General features: G+C 33.8%; 1 protein-coding gene across 3 annotated transcripts in view; it reads right to left on the bottom strand.

The window, feature by feature from the left end:
• The window catches only part of YTHDC2 (YTH N6-methyladenosine RNA binding protein C2), an 81,605-nt gene extending 59,112 nt beyond the window's left edge, over positions 1-22,493 (bottom strand). For all 3 annotated transcript variants that reach the window (XM_068535738.1, XM_068535737.1, XM_068535740.1), the window contains exons 1-9: positions 22,112-22,493; positions 20,470-20,560; positions 13,617-13,813; positions 12,081-12,280; positions 7,003-7,169; positions 6,129-6,231; positions 4,727-4,883; positions 1,675-1,782; positions 400-548 (exon numbers count right to left, since the gene is read on the bottom strand). In XM_068535738.1, the coding sequence (XP_068391839.1) occupies positions 400-548; positions 1,675-1,782; positions 4,727-4,883; positions 6,129-6,231; positions 7,003-7,169; positions 12,081-12,280; positions 13,617-13,813; positions 20,470-20,560; positions 22,112-22,298 (1,359 nt within the window). In that variant the 5' untranslated portion in view covers positions 22,299-22,493. The remainder of the gene's footprint in view (positions 1-399; positions 549-1,674; positions 1,783-4,726; positions 4,884-6,128; positions 6,232-7,002; positions 7,170-12,080; positions 12,281-13,616; positions 13,814-20,469; positions 20,561-22,111) is intronic.
• Between the last annotated feature and the right edge of the window lie 597 nt (positions 22,494-23,090).

The raw sequence follows: 23,090 nt of genomic DNA, 5'->3' as shown, positions 1-23,090 counted from the left end.
AGTCTTGATTACTTGCCCTAATACCAACAGGCTTTTCTCAGTTTTTTCCTAACTTAGCTTATCTTGCATTGCTTAGCTCATAGGTTCTTAAACTTTTGAGATGATAAAATATCTAGCAATAATAATGTATGTATATATACATAATATCTACAACTATTTTCTTCACAAAATTTATAGAAAATATTGAAATAATTTTAACTCAGAATGAAACAATAAAAGATGTTGCATTATTTGAAAAAATAAGTGTATAGAAAATTATTCTGAAAAATGTGTTGTAGTCTAAGATAAACTAAGGGAATTATGCCTTAATAATGTAATAAAAAATATAATCTCATAAAATGTTCTTTAAATTACACAATTTTCACTCAAAATAGCAGTGTGAAACCACTGAGGTCTTACCAACTGACTGAAGACGGCATCACCACCATCATCCAATAAATCATATTCTTCAGTCACATTTGGGACAGCTCTCTGTCTCTGAGATTCAGGCTTGAAAGTATTCTCTTGAGCTGAGTACCATTCTGTAAGTGTGGTTTGTTGTCTTTCCTCTAAATTAATTACCAAAGAAAATAAGTAGATAAATTCTTTGCTTTTTGAAATATATTTCTTTGTTTAAAAAAATTAAGTGAAACTGAAAATACCTAAAAGTTGGCCTTATTTTAAAGTTACTTTTTAAAAATATATTAATTAGGAACATTCAATAAAATGTGTTACGCTGAACCAAAAGGAGACATGAAACTGCTTTATAAAACCTCATCTATTCATCTACTAGTAGGAAGTTTACTTCTAAATAAGGACATAATTTAATGAACAGTATTTTAGCCATATAACAAATACTGTTTAAATCAATGACTAATATTCATATAGCACTTTGTAGAAAATCATTTATTGAATTTCTACCACCATGCTAGCTGTTTGAGACACAAGTTATATTCAATTTCCATCTTCAAAAGTTTTGAGAACCAGAAGTTTTATAATTTACGTATTAGTGATTCAGCACTGCACTGTGACACAGGCATTGCTAATTGCTTTTTTCAAGTGAAGAATCCAAAGAAGTTAAGATTATTTGTCCAAGGTTATACTAATTAAACAAAGGAATCAAAGCCTGAAGCCAAGTCTTCCATCATGAATAATGTAGTTAAAAGTAAGCAAAAGGAACTTAACCTTAATTCATAAGCTGAGATATAGTATAAATCATAAGAGATGTATTAATAGGCAAGTCATGTTAAATTCAAAGTACTGATGCAATTCATAACAATATCAAGATGTGAAAAACTCAACAATTATACCAAAGGTGAGCCTGTTATTACTCATATGCTACTCTTTTCACTCCCTCACCCACTCCCCACTCCCACTCTGTAACACATGCTGGGGACAGCCAGCTCAAATCTTCTGCCTCCTCAAAATAGTGGTTGAATATTTGGATACAGACACACTCAGCCTCCTCATCTCTGGCATCCCCTTTCAATTCCTCTCTATAGATTATAACTTCTGGACATAAACCAGAATGTAGAACATCCATATGGGACAGTATTCTAATATAATATTCTACAACTATACACAGAGAGAAACACTTTCAAGTGTCCTTGTATCTGCATAGTATAAGACTGGAGTACTCCAAAAAGTCAATATCAATAGTAATTTTCTTTTATATTTGTTTGATAAAAAGCTTACCTCGTTGTTTTTCCTTTTTGTATTTTAACATTTCTTTGTTTGTGTATCCAGTAGTTCTTAAAATGTCTTCCAGAAACATTTCTTTTACTTCAAATGGTCTTCCCTGTACTAAATAGGAATTTTTTTAAACAGTCAATTTGCATCTTAGAGATAATTCACATAAAAACATGAGATTCTCAAATTAATAAATCTAAGTATTAATCCAAGGCAATTCCATAGGTCAAGTGATCCTCATATTGTCCTTTAAATATAACTCTGATCTATATTTTAGACAACTGTTCATTTGCATGTTTTTTTCTAGTGTTTACTATTTACTTGATTGTTTGGCATCATGCTAGGCACTAGGAATATAAATGGTAAGCAGAAACAGAGTTCCTCCTGCTCTCTTGAAGCTTGAAGCTTGCAATCTAGCAGGGGAATCTGACACTAATCCAATAATCCAAAACATCAATGTAAAAATAAAGTTGTAAAAAGTCCTATGAGAGAGAAGTACAAGATACCATGACAGTACATAATAGGGGAATTTGAAGGAATCAAGAAAAGCATCCTCACTGAGAAAAATGAGAACCAAGAGAAGGGGGTAAACAAAATGACTAAGCTACGCAGAGAGGAAAGAGTATACTATGAAGAAAAAAACAGTACGTACAAAGCCCCTGTGGTGGGAAAGAGTATGATGTTCTCAAGGAACTAAAAGGCCAAGGGCAAGCTAGCTGGAACATGATGTGAAGAGGGGTGTGAAGAAGGGATTGTAGTTCAAGATGAGGCAGAAGAAATAGATAAGCCTTATTAAGGGTTTAGGTCTTTATTCTGAAGTAAAGGTTGTTCAAAGTTTCAAGCTCATAAGAGTATTTAACATCATCAAAATTCCACTTCAGAAATCTGGCTGAAAATTCCACGTTGGCTGCAACATGGGGAACGGATTTAAAAGAAAGCAGAGTGGATGAAACAGACCAAGCAGGAGCAATTACAACAGTTCAGGCTGAAGAGGACAATAACCTGAAAATGGAAGGAGACAGACAGACTCTAGATAGATGGGAAGTAAAATCCACAGAACTCAGCATTAGATTAGATATGGAAGAATGATAAGGAAGTGTCAACCACAGTTCTTGAAAGTCTGGCTTACAAAACTCAATGGATAATGTTGTCATTTTCTGAGGCTGACAAGGAAAGCTAAAAGAAAAACAGGTTGGCTTGTGGGAACTGGGGTTTGGTTTTAGACATGTCAAATGTTAGGTGCCAAAATGACCTTCAATTAGCAGATGCATAAATTTTATGTGCCTAACCACCCAGTAATATTATGAGCAAAAAGACTTACAGGTTTGTGACTTAGGTGATTAGGTCAATGGTATGATTAACCAAAACAGGCAACACAAGAGAAGCAGATTTTTTAGAAAGGATTAAGTATTCAGTTTGGGCGTATTAGAGGTGAACTGCTTATAAGCAACCGAGTCCAAAGCTCTGGAGAACAGTTTGAACTGGGAAATAAAGATTCAGGAGTCATCAGTGCAAGGGAAAGTAGAAGCCAAGGGCAAGAATGAGATCTTCCAGGAAAACTAGCTGTGCACCCCCAGTACCTAGCAGAGAACAGCATAGAGCAGGAAAGAGAGAAAAAGCAAAGAAATCAAAGGAGGAAGGGAAGGGAAAGGGGATGGGGAAGGGCGGGGAAGGGCAGGGAAGGGAAGGGAGGGGAAGGAGGAAAGGGAAGGGGAGGGAAGGGAGGAAGAGAAAAAAAAATGGATCATGAGAAAAATCCTCAAAAATATCAATATTTAAGCACCATGCAAAAGAAGAGAAGCCCACAGAGGAGACCAAGAAAGTACAGGCTGTAATACAGAATGAGACTTAGGAGGTAGTTCTGGCAAATAAATTATGGGATACGAGCATTTCACAAAAAAGGGTAACGATTATGAGAAATATATGGAAAATATAAGTAAGATTTTTATGTAAAATTAAATCAGTTTCAAAACAACACTGGTAAGAATGCACAAATGGATAGCCCCATAAACTGCAGAAATGTGAATCATTTCAGCCTTTTGAAAAAGTAAAATGGCAAAACCATCTTACTGTTAAAATTAAAAATAGATACATTCTTTTACTCAACAATTTCACTTTCAGGAATCTATCCTTAGAAATAAGAGCACCAATATATAAGAATATATGTAGAAGGATGCTCATAACAACGATGTTTATAGTAGGGGAAAGGGAGAATCCAGGACCAATCTAATGTCCAAATATTAAGAAATGGTTAAATAAATCATGGTACATTTATATTAGGAAATATAAAAGCAGCTTTTCAATATAATGAACTATATCTAGAGCTACTAAACTGGAGAACTGTTCATGATATACTGTCATATGAATAAAGTAAATTGCAAAACATTGTATATGGCATGTGCCCATTTATGTAAAAACCATTTTCTATAAACCCAATATATATGTATATATTTACATATGTTGTATGAGCATGGACAAGGTGAGACAGGATATACACTAGGCTTCAACATCAAGTAATCTCAGGGAAGAAAAGATATGAAATGAAAAGAAGACAGGTGATTGTGAACTTTTTCCCTGAATGTTTGTACTATTTCACTGAGGTAAACACATACAACTTTTTCAATTTTTGAGGAGGAAATTAATAATTTTTTTAAAGATTGGTGGAAAAACCAGATTTGATTAAAGGATAAGGACAAAAGTTAAGTGGCAACATATTTTTAAGTACATGGGAAGTAAACATGGGTGTATAGACTACTCTTTGAAAGAGTCTAGCAATAAAGGCAAAGCTATAGGACAGAATTTAACGGGGAATACAAAATAAAGCATATCTCCTTTTAAGACTAGAGAACTGGCTCACTACACAATACCAAAGAGTTGTAGATGGAAAAGGAGAGGATGAAAATATATAGAGATGACTGATTAAGCATATCTCAGAGAAAACATAAACGGATGCTCTATACATCAGAACATTCCCCAATTTCTATTATAATAAATAAAATCAAGCCAAAAAAGTATTCTTTCATAAAAATCCTAGAAGAAATCTGACAGTTTAACTTACTGTATGTCACTGGACAACTCCCAAAATATCTCATAAAAAGATTTACATCTAAGGCAGCACTAGAAAGAATTAGTTTCAAAGTTGGGTGCTTCTGCAACAAATCTCTTAACTTTGTAAGTAAAAAATCACTAAATCGATCCCTTTCATGTACTTCATCCTGCAGTAAACAAAAACAAAATCATGGAACAGTTAAAACATAAAAATAACTAAAGTCTTTAAAATTATGGAACTGCTGGGTTTCACACTAATTCAAGTTAAATATGGACACAGCCAATTAGTGAAAATTTTGTATTATGGACAATTTAGAAATAATCAGACATTAACGACCTACTATGGGTAACAAAACACTGCCCTTTTTCCCACAAAAACTACAACAAATGCTGAATTAGTGGAGTCTAATTTAATGTAATTTTAATAAATACAAAATCTATTTTAATATGCTTCTGTTAGCATCAGAACCAGGTGCGTCCTGTGGTTTGAATGCACAGAACTAATAAGTTTCCAAAAGCTGCTCTATCACAACCTTATAAAACTTAATCTAAGTTTTCTGACACAAACTGGATAAAAGCTTAGAATTCTTTAATAAGGTGGTAATTCATCTACTTATTTCATCAGCAGCTAGTTAATTTAGCAGCTTAACCATGAAGTTAAATGACTTTAAAGTATGCCTCTAAGATTTGGAAGAGAAATCAGATGACTAAGCACAGAGAAAAAAGAAAACTTTCACCATTCTGGAGAACTCTTAAAATACATGTGCCATTTTCATATATAAAAAGCACTTTTAAAAAACTATCTACTTATTTTATTCTCACTCATAAAACCTGATGGCAAGAATATCTTTATTTAATATAAAATATTTATTTCTAACAATTATGGACAATAAAAAGTAACTTGAGGGACTTCCATGGTGGTCCAGTGCTAAAGAATCCACCTTACAATGCAAGGGACACGGGTTCGATCCCTGGTCAGGGAACTAAGATCCCACATGCTGCAGGGCAACTAAGCCCACACGCCACAACTACTGAGCTCCTGTGCCTCAACTAGAGCCCACATGCTCTGGAACCCGCACGCCACAACTACAGAGTCCACATGCCCTGGAGCCTGCACGCCACAACTAGAGAAGAGAAAACCTGCAGGCCACAACTAGAGAGAAGCCTGCTCCACAACGAAAGATCCTGCATGTCTCAACGAAGATCCTGCGTACTGCAACTAAGACCCTAAGACCTGACACAGCCAAAAATAAATAAAATAAATAAATAAATAATAAATAAATCTTTAAAAATAAAAAATAAAAGTTAAAAAAAAAGTAACTTGATTAGAATAGCCTGTTTTAAAAAAATTGGTTCTCATTTATATCCTATTCTAAAAATTTAATTAGATATTTAAATTTAAATATTCTTACCACAATAACATGTGTCACAGTTGACAATGAACTATCTCCTGCCATCAGAGTACGAAGCAGTACCCCATTGGTGCAAAATGTCAGAAGTGTCTTTGGAGAAACCCTTTTTAAAAAATCAAAATAAATTTCACAATTACAAATCTTTTATGTAATTAAAACAAGGTCATATATTAAATGCTAGTGTCCTTTGTACTTTAATAAGTGTTACTAATATAACAGTGTACTAGTATATATGTTTTATTAGCAAAGTTATGTGAAATATGTATTTTATGCCTGATAATCTCACAAATTTATTATTACTAACAGCCTTTTATTAATTTAGTAATTATTTTGTTAAAGAACTTAAATAGATATTTTTTAAAGATCTTAAACATTTTTTACTTGGGGGAAAAAAGTATATCATAAATGAGATTAGCTTTTTGAATCACTATATCCAAATAACTGTGAGCAAAGAAATGGTACTACTTCTCAAGAAGGTACTACTAGCACTACTACTACTAATAATAATAATCAATTCATTCACTAACATTTACGGAGTGCTTACTATAAACTTCACATCAAACCTGTGCTCTAGATGCTTTCATTAGCTGCATTTTATAGATGAGGAAACTAAGACTCAAAGAGGTGAAATAACTTGCACTTTATCATGAAACTATGAAACAGGATTTCTATCTATGGCCCAAACTCTTTTTCAAGCTATTTATTTATTCAAAACCTCACTAAGTTTAGACATGAGCTCAATGTCCTATTATAAACTTACTTGGAGCAAAATGATCATCTACCTTTTCAACTAACACATGCTCTATATTTAGTGAAATATAAATATTTAGTCTTTTCTAAGAATGATAAAAAGCTACAGGTGGATTGTCTTTACCTGCTTTCTAAACGGATCTGGTACCCAATTGTCTGACCAATCCTTTCTCTTCTCTCTGCAGCAACTCTTTCAGCCACAGCAATAGCTGCTAATCGTCTTGGTTGAGTACAAAATATACGGCAGGGGATACCATTTTTAAAGCAATCATCTAAAAGGAACTGAGGAATCTGAAACAAATTTTAAAGTACTATAAGATAACATAATTGTATATCCAGAAAATCCATGTCAATCAACTGAAAAACCATCAGAACTAAAAAGAGTTATGTAACATGTCCAAACATAAAATAATCATAAAACCAACAACTTTCATGTAACTGTTAATAATCAGCTAAAAAACGTAATTTAAAAAGATCTTGTTCACAATAGAAACTAAAACTAAAACACTTAAAAACAAAATCATAAAGAAATAGTTAAGGTTTACATGAAAAAGATTATAAAACACTACTGAAAAACAATTATAAAACACTACTGAAAAACATAAAAGATGGGAATATACTAGAAAAATATGACATATTCCTGGATAGGAATAATCAGTATTACAAAAATGTCAATTCTCCCCAAGTTATCCTATAAAGTCAATAAAACAACAATCAAAATTCCATTGGACTTTTTTAAATAGTGAAAAATATAAAGAAACCAGAAATAGCCTAATACCAGGATTGCAGACACTTTTCTATAATTAAATTTAAACAGGTCAGAAAAATTTTAAATAAAAAGTAAAAGTCTTCCCCACCCATACCACTACCAATAGTCCTCTCCATGAAAGTAACTACTGTTAAGTTTCTTATAAACTCGTTTGGGGAAAAAAAAAGTTTATACAACTTAAATTATTTGTGTATATAAACAGGTTTTTATTCACACAAAGTCATTATTATACTTAATGTTTGTAATTTGCAGATGTCACTTAATAACATATCAGATCTACCTAATCCATTTTAATAGCTGCACATTCCATCTTATGGATGTGCTATAATTTAACAAATATGACTATACATTAAGTAATTTCCAGTTTGTTTAGGCTTGTTATTTTTGATGCTGTTGCTTACTATTATAAAGAATGCTGCAGTGAACATCTATCTTCACATACTTATGCAAAGACAAATATATGTGGAGTCAAAGAGCATATAAATTTAAATTTTCATAGAAAAATTATCAATCTGCCCTTCAAAACAATTTATACTTTTACCAACAGAGCAGAAGACGCTGTTTTCCCAACACCTATGCAAATGCTGGATTTCATCAATTTTTAAATTTCAGCCAATTTAATAGTTGAAAAATATAGTTATTGTTTTGATTTCATTTCTTTAACTATGAGTGAAAAGGACATCTTTTCATGCATGTCTTACCCTCCAGGATTTTTTAAACTTGACCAGTTCATCCGGAAGCATAAATGCAAACAAACTGCTAAGAAATATCTAAAAAGAGAAGCTAATAAAGAGGAATATTATGCTACATACTGTAAAACTACAAAATGCAAAAAGTGAGAACTTGGTGTAGGAACAGATAATTAAAAATACATAACAAAAATTCCAGAAATATACCCAGGTACTATAGAAATTTAGTATTTGATCAAAAGTAGTATCTCAATACATGCACCCCAATGTTCACAGCAGCAGTATTTACAACAGCCAAGACATGTAAGCAACCTAAGTGTCCATCCACAGATGAATGGATAAAGATGTGGTGGGTATATATATATATATATATATATATATATATACACACACACACACACACATATATATATACACACACACATACATACACACACACACATATGTACACAATGGAATATTACTCAGCCATAAAAAAAAAGAATGAAATGTTGTCATTTGCAGCAATATGGATGGACCTAGAGAATATCATACTAAGTAAGTCAGACAGAGAAAGACAAATATTATATGATATCACTTATATGTGGAATCTAAAAAATAATACAAATGGGTCTATTTACAAAACAGAAACAGACTCAAAGACATAGAAAACAAGCATAAGGTTACCAAAGGGAAAAGGGAAGGAGGGATAAGTTAGGAGTATGGGATCCATAGATACACACTACATAAAATAGATAAGCAACAAGGATGTACTATATAACACAGGGAACAATATTCGATATCTTGTAATAACCTATTATGAAAAATAATCTGAAAATAATTATATATATATATAAAACTGAATCACTTTGCTGTACACCTGAAACTAACACAATATTGTAAATCAACTACACTTCAATTTTTAAAAAGTAGTATCTTAAAATCGGGGGAAAGGATTATTAAATGAAAATTGTATTGGAACACTAGATACTAACATAAGGAAAAAAGTTAGATTCCTACTTGATATGACACAATAAATAAACTCCAGATGGATTTTTAAAACTACAAATATAAAAGTATTAGAATAAATATTTGTAGGAAAATGTTTTTTAATCTTGGGGTAGAAAATGATTTTCTGAGCATGGCATGAAGCCCTAAAAAAAGACTGACAGATTTGACTATTTATAAAAATGTAAAACTACTAATCTAGATACCATAAGCAAAGCTAAAAAAGCAACCAAAAAATTGGGAGAAATTGTTTTTAAGATATCTAACACATAACAGCCATGCATCCATAATGTACAAAGCACTATTAAAAATAAATCCAAAATGATTAAACCTAAAGAAAAATAAGATATAAATAAGTACCTCACAGAATATAAATAGATAATAAGCAAACGAAAAGATACTCAACTAAGAATCAGAGAAATGCAAATTAAAACATTATTTTTTGCATATCAGATTGATAAAGGTAAAAAAAAAATTATATCCATTGTTGCCTAAGTTTTAGAGAAATGGGAACTTTCAATACATTCAGTACTATTTTAATACGATAACTCTTTTTTGAATTAACAGACAGTAACTAGTTAATCTAGCTACTAAAATTTTAAATGCAATATTTTTGATCCAGCATTTCCACTTCTAGGAATTTATCCTATTAAAACATTCCCACAAATTAGAAAAGAAATATTAGGATGCAATATAATAAAGTAAGTACAGAGTAAGAATCCTGCTCTGCCACTTCCTAGTTATGTGAATTTGGGTAGATTAACATCTGTAAGTTTTAGTTTTTATTCCTCATCTGTAAAAAGAGATAATAACAAGCCTACATATCTTGGGTTAATAAGAGGTTTAATTAAGATAACTGTTGTAAAACTTCAGCACGCAGTAAACAGTCATTTATTTTATCACTGTTATTACAAAAATGCTCAGGAATGCTACTCAATTGTTTAAAAAATGAGGTCTATCGCTAGGTACTGACACAGAAAAATATCCAATATCTATTAAGTGAAAAAAGCAAGATCAAAGCGTATACATATTATCCCGTGTTTGTTTTAAAAATAATCTATATCAATACTGTAAAGAGAATAAAAATAAAACAAACAATCCCCCCAAAAAACCCAGAAACACATACTCCAAGTTTCTGACAATAAACCAGGGAAAGAGGAGGGGGCAAGAGAACTAGAAATCTTTCACTTTCCATAATATTTTCTATAATGTTTGAATTTTATATAATGAACATGAATAATGAATATGAACATTCAAAAGGCAAATAATTTCCTAATGCTACCAAAGGAAAGATGAAAATGGCTAACGATATTAACTTCAAACTATGTCATATTTGTATTTCATAGGACAGGAACATTAGTAATTTTACTTGAACTCCTTGAACAAGATACAATTATTTCTTAGGTTTAAACCCATTTAGATTAATAGTTTCTTTTGAAAAGCAAAGAGAATAATATTTAATTCCTAACTAAATTCTCCAGATCTTTTCATACCTAGTAAAATGATACACATAATTGTGAAAATAGACATCCATAATTCCAGTATGCAAATATCCTTAGGAAAAACACTCAAATAATTTAAATAAAACCATATTTGTTATATTTTATCAAAACTTTCATAATCTCTATTTGATATAATTAAAATGGCTACAATTAACATCTACTGGCAAAACTTTCTAATACTAAAACAATTATAACAATCTAAGACATCTGAACAGATTCTTTGGCATGACTCCATGGAATTTCACTTAATCATAACCATGTTGAAGAAAAATCTTATACATTGTCTTCATATAAAAATTTCATCACGTTTGTAATTAGTTTTATAGGCTCAAGTTTTAGGTATAAAGTTATACTTCTGTGAAAATGATTAAGTCCCACAAGTAAATAACTGGTAAATTTTAGAGTCAACCTCTCCTACCACCTTGCCTTATTTATTTGACTAACTTTATGAAACCAACCAATATAAGCATAGGAAATCTTAAGCAATTGTCAAAAGCAAATTTATTTGTCCATAAAAGAAAAGAAGAAAATGTAAAATTATACTCACTATTCTATCTGCACCTCAATCAAAAGCAAAGTAATTTTACTGTTTCAACATGCTAACATGTTAAAGAATATAAACAAGAAAAGGTCATATCATCGTACCATGCTTACTTCCAACCTTGTCAGCCTATGAGTGAAACTTCATAACAGTGAAGTACTATGATTCTAAACATCCAAGTCAAACATGTCATATTAATCTCACTTCATGTTAACTTTGTATTAACACTTCTTGTTGTTATCAATATTACTTTTAATTTAGCTGCTACGTAAAAACACTATGCTAGGCACTTCACAGACATTATCTCTAAACCCCACCTTGAATGGTAGCAATTGTTAGTACCATTTTATAAATGAGGACTCTGGCTTCAAGAGTTACAAGTCTAGCCTAAAATTTCACATTCAGTAAATGTGAGAGTTGGAATCTGAACTGAAGGTCAAAGTCCATTTTCCTTTCATGATACCAAATCACAACCTCACCTCTGTTTAAATAAAGCCCTTATGTACTAATTTAAAAATAAATATTTTTAAATATTACCTTTCTACAAATTCTCAAAATGTACTTCCAGTAATAATTTATTTCTGAAATAACCATTAAAATAAACAAAAGTTCCTTTTTCATTTTTTGTTAAAATACATGTAGTGTAAATTTGATATAAAACTACCACGAGATAAAATAATTTTTTCTTCTATAAACAACAAAGAAGAAACAAACCTGTGTAGTCTTTCCAGACCCAGTTTCTCCTACAATCAAAACTACTTTATTTTCCTTAATTATTTTAACAATTTCTTCTTGTTTCTCAAACACTGGCAGAGACTGCCTGAAAGAATCAAATTCAGATTCTCCTCTTTTCACTGGAATCTGAGGTATGCCATTGTTGAGTCGCCCACTTGTCTTGCTCATTTCCCGGTTTTCTTTGAAAATAAATAAGAGAACAAAAAAATTTATGATCAACAATAAAAAGAGTTAAAAAACAGAAATAAGTAATTTCTAATGTAATTCCTTTCAAGTGTTTCTTCCCTACTCAGTCTAAAGTTAAAAAGCAATGCCTCAGCTGTTGTACTGCCACACAATATTCTTAGAGAATATGTTACACATTTTTATATCAATTAGAAGGCAAATTTCCCAAAAGTATTTCTGGTGCACAATGTTTAAAAATGAACAAAAGTCAATCATTCAAAAATCATTAAAAATAAAACCCAATTCTGATATCCTAAAATAATTTTCAGGCTTGTTTCTATCAATTGTAACACAGAAAATTATAATTTTAGAGTAGGAAACAACGTATATTATACTTATAAATTCTGTTACATACAATATGAAAACACATTTGAAAAATAAAAAACCCTCTATGCTTAAAGTTAGCATGTAAGATTATGTGATCAAACAGAATAATATGTGTAAATATAAGGTCCTAATGCTTAACAAATCTCCTAATTGTGCATTTTAGCCAACATCTACATTTAAGCAGATAGGAATACAAAAGTCATGATGTGTTTATACTCTTCACATAACTCAAAATATTTTTATGTGCATGTATTTTTAAAACTCCTTGATAGCTAGCACCATGCATTTCCACATTCTGCAAATGTACTTCACCAATAGAAATTATGCAGATTCTTTCACTGGAGATAATAAAAGAAATAACTTTCTCATTAGAAAAGTTATTTTTCCAAATAGTAAAATTACTTCATTTTATAACCTAAATATATTTATTTATCTACCTTTGAGCAAGTTAATGTACTGAAGACTCTGTCCTGTCTCTTCCCAGAAGCTAAAGTCCCAATTCAAAATCCCACTCATTAGTGTGTCACGGCAGCATAACATAGGAAAGTTCAGATTTTGGAGTCACATCCCAGCTTTGTGGTTTACTGGCTGGTTGAGTGGCCTTGAACAAATTTAACTTCTCTGAGCCCCAGTTTCTTCACCTGTGAAATAGGGGAAATTCTTACCTTGCAAGGGTTGCTATGAGGCTCTATGTAGAGTTTAGTATACTGTCTAGCACACAATAAGTGCTCAATAAATGTTTAGCTATTACTGTAACACTTTACAAAAAACCCTGTCTAACTTAATGACATGCCTTAACACTGCATTTCATTCCAAAATCTTCACAACTCTTAATCATTTCTAACCAACTATTCAAATTGAGAAATCATATTTCATGTTAGTTTTTAAAAATAAATTTTAAGTGGAAAAAGAACAGTCAAGAAATAATAGGATAAACAAGGAAGCTCCCCAGAAAATACATACCAGCTTCAGCTGCAGACACATTTCCTCTTTCTGTTTTAGGCAGAAGTTCAGTACGCTCTTTATTGGTGACAGGAAATCTTTGAATTAGGCTCCTAACAGCATGTTTTGTATTATGAGTCAAATTACAGGTCATCATTGCATGAGCTGTTTCTGATCCATCTTTCTTCTTCACAGTTAGGTATCTACTTGCTCCCTTTCTGAATATTAATAAAAATCATTTATTTACTATATATAGTCAATTTGTTCACATATGATATATGGCTACTTAGAAAACATGTCTCAAGCAAAACTCTGAAAAAGATCAAAATGCTTTGGGATAAGATGCTGGAAATCCCAGAAAATTCAGTAAAGAGGAATTTAGTACTAAAGTGGCCACAAGACCATTTTCAATTAAAATTTCAAAATGCTGCAAATCCAATTTTAAATCAGCACAAAAAAAGGCTTACTTACCCTTAAGTGTTAAAGTTTGTCTTAGCAGGCTTCATGGTGGATGAAACATCACCAGTTAATACATGCTGGGAAACATATAGAGGGAGAAACTCAATTTGAACAACAGAATCTAAAATTGATAATGAAAACATTATGGTGGTCCAATTATAACAGTGGTCCAGACTAATATATCCCACTGAATGTTTCTCCAGTATGCCGGTAATGTCACACTCCCATGAAAACCTGTTAGGAAAGCCAAGTTTAGTGGCTGGACCAAAAAAACACAAATCAGCATTACTGATAAGTATTTTCAGATGTATACTGGGGAAAAAAAAAAAAAAAAGAAGTTTTTCAAAGCTTCTGACTCTAGCCTTCAATTATAAGGTAATGATGATTTATAACTGTTCTCAAGTTACCTGATGTAGGTATATTTACTTCTTTAAATGGTCCTAATTATGTCTTTGATGACTTCTGTAGCTTCAGGAGTACTAAGTACAATGTTATACACACAGGAAGTCCTCAAATGTATTTTGAATGATTTAATAATACATGTCTATAATCTAGTACAATGTAGTATTGTAAAGAGCCTGGGTTATGAAAGCACACAGACTTGGATTTGAATCCTATCTCTACCACCTACTAGCTGTGGGACCACAAGCAAATTATTTAATAGCTCTGAGCCTAAGATGATGATGATAATAATAATAATAATAATAATAATAATAATAATAATAATAATACCTGCCTCAAAGGACTCTTCATATGATTAAATAAGATAATGCATGTAAAGGGCAGTATCTGCTACAAAGTACACACTAAATAAATGAAAGCTATTATTATAATTATAGCCAGGAAAAAATATCATTTCTTGTACCAAAAAAAGTTACACAAAACATTTCATAAAATGTTTTGCCATTTGTTAATGCCACTATCATATTACAGAAATGAGCAACAAAGCCACAAATACAATGAAAATTATATATATAATTTTACTAATTCTAAATTAAATTTTAGAATTTTCCTAATTCCTAAATCTAATTTAAATACTTTCAACAATATCTTCACTATAGAGTGACATGAAACTGAAGATTAACCTATACAGCTTTAGCTATCTAAGTCTTCTAAGTGAGGCTTTCAATTTACCAAGATTTTTAATTTCTGGAAACTCCTCAATGAATTATACCCTTTCTATGCCATCATCTACTCCTGAACAAGTGCTTAGTGATGCTTAAATGATGGCATAAAGATGAACTTATTAAAATTTAACTGATCTAGAAATTTTAGTCATTTTCATGGTAAATCAGAATTATTGGATTCTAGAGATGTTCTCTGTAGTAGGTTCTTTTCCCATGGACCTTTCTGAAACTTCAGTACAGTCATGATAGACTCAATCATTCATTCCCCTTCTGTTCCATGTACTTCATAAAATTTTAACTATAGAAGGCCAGAAGTGTGCTGAAATGAGCGCTAGAGAAACAGTCAGGAGGCTTGTGTTCAGCTAGTAATAATCTTTCAATTAACTAGCTATGTGATCAAAAATAAATCATTTTCCTTCTCTGACACAGAATTTTAAAACCTCTAATATTTCTATCAGCTCCAAGATGCTTTAATTTTCTCAAAAATCATCTCAGGCAAGTTTTGCTATATTTCACCTTTAATTTTCTTTTATTCATTCATTCAATCATTCATCATATATTGAGTACCTACTGTATGCCAGGCACTATGCTAGAAGCTGTGATTACAAAGTTGAGGAAAATATACTCTTTCCTCAATAAGCTCACAACAAAAATAACGGGTCAGATTGAGACTTTCCTAACATAGGTTGCCTAATAATAATTCAGCATTAATCTATAACAATAACTCATACTAAGCAAGTGTGAGTACTTAGTCATTACCATTTACAATTTACTAAATTCAGTTTGAACCCAGATGGTGGGACAGAAAGAGAATATCAACTTGATAGTTTTTACGTTTTGGTAAAAAAATTCTACTATTAGTGCTATTAGGCTATTAGTGCTCATTCCTACCCCATTCAGCACCACAGTGACACTGATATATAATTTAAAAATTAGTGAAATTTTGGCAAAATATTCACCTCATTATTGTGTGGATGAAAACATTCAATACAGTAGAGTTGTCCCACTATGTAAACTAACACACTGAAATCTCCTCATCATGCTTTCATTCCAAGGTAACCAACACTGTAATTTGATGAACATCTAGTCGTTCCCTTTACACAGCAAAATTGACTAGAAACTACCTGCACAACATGGAAAAGATGCTAGATAAATGAACTCCACAAGAATTTTTAAAAATAATAACATGCAAGCCCTATATGCCATATTTAAGTATAAAAGTAAATGGACTAAAAATACAGATAAGAACATCATAACTTCTAACTTTCAAAGGGAAAAGTAATCATGCATGTTATAATGAAGTTATGACATTTCAATAGCTTCTTCTTTTTAAAGAAAAATGACGATATAACTAATCAAATTTGAGGCAATTTTAATATTAACAAATGTTTCATTTACACAGCATGTTACTGAATAATTTACCTCAAATACAACCATACACCTTGCTATTCCCCACTTTACAAACCTGAGAACAGTTTAAAAATCTGCTAAAGAGCCAAAATCTGAAATCACTGCTTAAAAAGCTCACAGCCGCCGAGGAGCTAATGCCTCTAAAAAGATAATACACATTTGTTTGATGTCTAGTATATACTTAATTTCATTTCCCTTTAATTTATACTTCCACTAAGCAGACAGATGCAAAGATCTAACTCCAAACCATTTTATCCTCAATACTGTAATACAAAATTACAAATTTATTAAAGTTTGAATCATACAAATTTGTGCTTTTTCACGATTACCTAGAAAATAATAAACCAAACGAGTTAATTTTGTCACTAAACACAATTATTTTCATGTGATGCTGTTTGTGGTAAATTTTTTTCTTTTTGTGACTTAATGGACAATAAGCAACTTAGAGATGAGCCTTATCCAATATCTCTGTCTTAACTCCTCGCAGTTCCTAAAACACTGCTATGAACTCACTGTGAAAAACAAAAATTAATTAGCTAAACATTAACTATGTTTGATTGCTGGCTCTGCCACCTGCTAGCTGTGTGATCTTGGGAAAACTATTTAATTCTCTAAGCTCGGATTGCCTCATCTGTTATACAGGCACCAGGTACTGAAAAAACAGAACCTACCATACAAGACTGTTGTGAGGATCAAATAATCTACTTAAAGCACGTAGCACAATGCCTGTTGCACAAGAGCACTTAATAAATGTTAGCTGCTGTTACTATTATTACTGCGCACTGTAGGGGTTTATTTAATGGATATCCAAAACTTCACTAACAGGGTTCATCACTTTTAACCCATTTTTCCTGTTTTAGCTAGGGGAAGAGAGGTGGAGTGCAGTATGCAATCTCCCATGGCAGGAGGTAAGGGAGGCAGTAACTCAGATCTGAAAGGGGGTCTTGTTGTAGGGTATAGCCTCCTGGTCAGGGTGAGTAGAATACCTGAATACCTATTAAGCAGCACCTTCAGCAATCACAGGATAAAAAACCTGTACTTGGAAAACCTGCTTTCATACACTTTATATTTTCTCTTTCCACAAGTTTTTAACAAAGTTCATCTTGTAAATTTCTTTTTGTCTAACTTGGACTAAGAAGAATAGGAAAGAATTTTGTTTTATTCATGAACAAATTAAAGACTCAAAAAAGTGTGCTCTTAGAACCAAAACACAGTGACATAGGTTGAGGAAAAACAGACAAATTACAAGGAGGTGAAATTTTGGGTATGGGAAAACTTGACTGGAATGTCTAAGAAAACGTTAGGATATAGTGAAGAACACAAAATGGGGGTGTTACTCCAACAAGAGTATTTTTACCAAAAGATGAGCAATTATAAAGAAAATAATCAATTCAAAGTAAATTCAACTCTCTAAGAGGAGATGAAAAACAAAATCCAACACATGTGGCTTCATTTTGAAAGAAAGGAGATATAAAAAAATTAAAAAGTGATCAGAAAAAAAAAAAACTGTAAATTATCACACAGTAAGTCTGGAATCTGTTTTTAAAAACCTTGTAAGAAACTCAAAATAAACTACGGGATCACAGAATCTTAACCAACACATAGAGATTAACTCCTTCATTTTTTACATTTAAGAAAACGGGCCTTTAAAGTTAAGGGACATGACCAAAGCTAAAGAACAAAGCAGTGAGAGACTGGGATTAGAATCCAGGTTTCTTGCCCTTTCCTCCACACCTCTCAAATAGGTATTATGGAATCATAATACCAGGCACAAAAAAAAAAAAAACAACCACACAACAGAAAGACTAACTTAACAATTATTAACTAACTTAACTATCCTAAATTAACAAAGTTAATTCTAGGAGGTTAAAAATAAAAGATCTTTACTCAAGAGTGAACAGAAAAACCCATACAAGTCAGGTACAAATTCTCATATAAATGAAAAGAAAGGATTTAAGAAATATATTCAAAGTGATTTAGTTCTTTATATATGTAAAAAGAAGGAAAGGCATTTGAAAATGACAAGGACCACTAGAAAAACATTGTACTAAGTTTGCTCAGAGATAAAAAGGGATTGGGAAAGAGCTAGGACATTTACTAAGAAGAGGATTTATGGAGCATTAGATATAGGGAGTAGGGATGAGATAATAGGTGGGGTTGCCTTGATTCCCTTAGCATCTCTTTCCTGTTTCCTTTCTGTCTCTTCAACGTTTCTTCATCCCCATTTTTTTGTCCTGATAACTTGCTCTCCCTTTCCCCCCCAAATTTTTTTTCCTCTCTGGACCATCCCTTAAAGGATCATGCTACTGAACAAAAGTAGAGGTAGTCTAGTCCAATGGACTGCTTTTCTAAGAGTAATTTCTAAAGGTCATTTCCAAGTTCACTGTTTAGAATTAAAAACCCATGTAACCACAGAAATGATGTAGCTGCAGAATAGTGCGTTTATAACAGATATTTTCTAGTGCAGGCCCATAATCTCTTATCTACTACCCTTAAATCCAAACAGCTCTGAAAAGTGGCAGACTTCTGTAAGTCTGCAGCAACTTCATTAGGCAGCAAAGCCTGGTTAAGTTAACATGAAGCTATTTATGATTTTTATTTTCCTTAGTGTGAATAGTCATACATTTTTCAGCAAGAAATATAACATACTGCTAATATACCCTATTGCCTTTCTGAAATCTGAAAATCTGCATCTCAAAACATATTTGGCCCAGGTGTTTTTGGATAAAGGATTGTGGCCCTGCACCTTATTTCTGTTTTCAAGTGCAATATTTTACCTATCCAGAGGACTATAATATGGGTGGAACCTTCCCAGGATGCCAACACTGGTTTTAGTGACGTTCAAAGTGCACATGCACCTAAGCTACATCCCTTGTCTCAGTCAGTAACTGTATCATCACTATGGTGGACATTCATATGCAAGACATTCCAACCTCAGCTACTTTCACCTTAGGACCTTCTATTTAGTTATTAATATATTCACTTAATTAAGGCTTTGTTTTCCCTCTTCTTAACCTAAAAACTGGAAACTGAAATTTCATCTTTTTTTCCCCCAATCTCAGTGGTTCTCAACCAGGAGCAATTTTGCTCCCAGGGAAGATTTTGGAAATGTCTAAAGGCATTTGTGCCTGTCACAACTGGGGGTGGAAGTGTTACTGGCATGTAGTGGGTAAAGGCTAGGTATGCTACTAAACATCCTACAATGCACAAAATAGCCCTCCCTAATAAAGAATTATCCAGTCCAAAACGTCAATAGCACCAATACTAAGAACTCTATATCAATCCCATCATTCTTATTCCCAAAATGAAATAACTCCACAGAATTTTAGAGCTCTTCAATATGGATGGCTCAAATGACCTTTCCCCACTATGGATAAGTGATCTTCAAAAAATATGTATGTTTCCTCCTGTTCAGTTTTATTTAATCAGTTCTAATCATCAGATTCGTGACTTGGTATGAAAAAAACAAGCATGTGTTCTAAAAGCATACCATTATAGTACAGTAGCATTAAAAGAGATAAGTTCTGTAAATAATTGTACTTATTACTTTTAGTCCAACCATTCTTCAAGAAAAAAGTTTTGGTTTCCATAAAAGAAGAGAATACCTTTCTCAATGCAATCAACTTCAACTTTTAAACCATTCTCTTTACATCTTAAAATTTACCTTCTTCTCCCACTCTCCCCCAATCAGGGAAAACAAAAAAAGGGGGATAGTAAGAAAAGCAAAGAGCTGAGTTTGGTACAGACATGAATCAGATCATCTACACACAATATAATTAAGGATGTGAATCTAACTAAAGCAGTAATAACTATTTAGTCAAAAACATTTCTCTTTTTTGGTAAATAATTTTTTCAATTAAGAAAACTTATCAGCTTACCCTTTACTTTTAGAAACCAAACCAAGAGACTGACTCAATCGATGAATAAAGGCTCTTTCCGTACTGGTCAAAGAAGAAGGAAATTCCATTTCTACACGGAAAAAAAACACAAAGCATCATTTGTGGATCGGCAATTTTCCTTCAAGGTACTTCAATACACATATATATTTATAAAATATGAAAAATCATATAAACATATAATCAAATTTATTATATTTTATGTGAAAAGTAGATACAAGCATTCCTAGGAGATACTGTGGGTTTGATTCCAGACCCTTGTAATAAAGCGAATATCGTAATAAAGCAAGTCATACAAATTTTTTTGGTTTCCAGGGCCTATGTTGGTTTGTTGGTTTCCAGGGCCTATGTTATGTTTACACTACACTGTAGCCTATTAAGTGTGCAATAGCATTATGTCTTAAACAACAACGTACACACGTTAATTTAAAAATCCTTTATTGATAAAAAATGCTAACCATCATCTGACAACATGGAGTTGCCACAAACCTTCTATTTGTAAAAAAATACAGTATTTGCAAAGCACAATAAAGTGAAGTGCAATAATGAGATATGCCTGCACTAATTAACCACTGAATGTCTACCAGAATTCTGATATTAATAACATTTAAACCTAAATGTGATAAAGGACCCTGATGTTCACCAAAGATTAGTCCTCTTACTTGTGCTGAAATCTTGAGCTCCTGAAGAACATATTTTACTATCTTAACTTACTTGCTTAACCAACAAAATGTTTATTTCCTTCAAGGATGAGGTATGCTCAAGTAATATGAATGCTCAGCATCAGATTCCATTGTCTTCGCCTTCAAAAACTGCACAGAATCCCTATTTCACTGTCTCAGACTGGATATGATGCTGTATATTTCTGGGGCTTCACCTCTGTTTAATGGAAGTTCAGAATCACTCTGTCCAGGTCCTTTTTTGGGAGGAGAGGGAAGGACTCTAAGCTTCCAGAATAAGGGGTCCTCTACTTAGAGCAGCAAATCGGAATGAGCTCTCAATATACTGTACTGATCACACAGGTCAGCTGCTGGTTCTGCATTGTGTGACCCAAGACAAGTAGCTTTGCAACCTTAAGAGGTATGGAAGACGTTTCGTCTAACTGAACGAGTTTCTTTTTTTTTTTTTAAGTGTTTAGAGGGATACTTCCGGGATGTAAACAAAGCACTACATACTGCCACTGCATTTATTCGTCTGATTTCCTTCTGCACCTCTACTTCCGAACTCAAATTAAACGTACCTCGATTAAGGCTACCACCACCTCCTTTAAAAAAAAAAAAAAAAAAAAAAAAAGTAGGGGCTTAACAATACCTAAAAGTTGTGGCAAAGCTACCGAAAGGCCTCTCCCTGGGGAAAGAAATGCCTCCTGCAGTTGAGCAACCTGATTTTCGTGCCTTCGGACGCCAGGCAAGTGCCCCGTAACCCGGCTGATCCGCAGGACGCCACGGGGCTCTTCACATCCCCGGGCAAGGCTCACAACTCTGGCCCCAGCCCCGCGCCCACCTCGCCCGGGCCCGGTGGACCGCCCCCGTCTCTCCTCCCTTCCGTGAGGCAGCCCCTTCCCACGAGGGGCCGGGCTTCCGGGAGGTGGGGCAGCCGGCGGGGTCCATGTCAGGAACCTCACCTCTCTGGTCCCCGTATCGGAAGCGCTCCAGAGCGATATTGACCGCGATCTTCACCTCCTCGTCTATACGAATGTCCTTCAGCCCCTTGGCCCGGCCGCCGCCCGCAAGGCCACACGGCGCCGGGCAGCTGCCGCCGCCCCTTCCAGGAGCCGACGGCCGCGGGGAGACGCTGCTCGGCCTGGACATGGCCCTGAGGAGATGTTCTCCTCGCGGTAGAGCGGCCAGGCCTGCTGGCTGACGGCCAACGACAAGGAAAGTGGGCCTCGGGGGCCTTTGCCGGGGCCAAACGGCTCCACAGGCTATCTGCGCTGGATCGGGCTCACCGGAAAACCCCCGTTGTCCACAACAGGCGATGAGGCGCCGGCGGCACTAGAGCCCCAGCCGGACGGAGAGCGCGGGCGTGATGACGTCACCGGGGCCGGCACCAGTGACGTCAGCGCGCAGGCTGTCTCTGGCGTCCTGGGCGGGGCATCCCGATCTCCAGCTCCCTGTCGAGCTGGTTCTCCCTGACGTCTCCTGTCCCCACGCAACCCCCACCCCCGTCCCGAGGGGCTCTCGTTCAACCACTTATTCAGTCGCTCGCTATTTGGTTAAATCATTAATTCATTCGGTAAGCATATGTGGGCTTCTACTATGTGCCCTAGATATACATTGGGGAACCAGACAGAAAGGGCTCCTGCCTTCGTGGAGTTTACATTCTAGTGGGGGTACAGTTGCCAGATTTAGTAAACAAAAATACAGGATGCCCAGTTTATTGGAATTTCAGATAAGGAACACAATTTCAGTATAGTTATTTCCCATGCAATATTTGGGAGCACACAGAGTAAAGAATTATTCGGTACCTGAATGCAAATTCAACTGAGTGGCCTTATTTTATCTGGCAACCCTATATGGGAATAACAGACAGTAAACAAAAAAATGATTAAAGGTAGTTGTAAGTGCTATGTGAGATGATGAAATAGGAAGATGCAACCCTTT

Source organism: Eschrichtius robustus, chromosome 2 (assembly GCF_028021215.1).
Source record: "Eschrichtius robustus isolate mEscRob2 chromosome 2, mEscRob2.pri, whole genome shotgun sequence".
Classification (NCBI taxonomy): Eukaryota; Metazoa; Chordata; class Mammalia; order Artiodactyla; family Eschrichtiidae; genus Eschrichtius; species Eschrichtius robustus.
The sequence above is the reverse complement of the archived record's forward strand: the minus strand, read 5'-3'. Positions and strand labels throughout refer to the sequence as shown.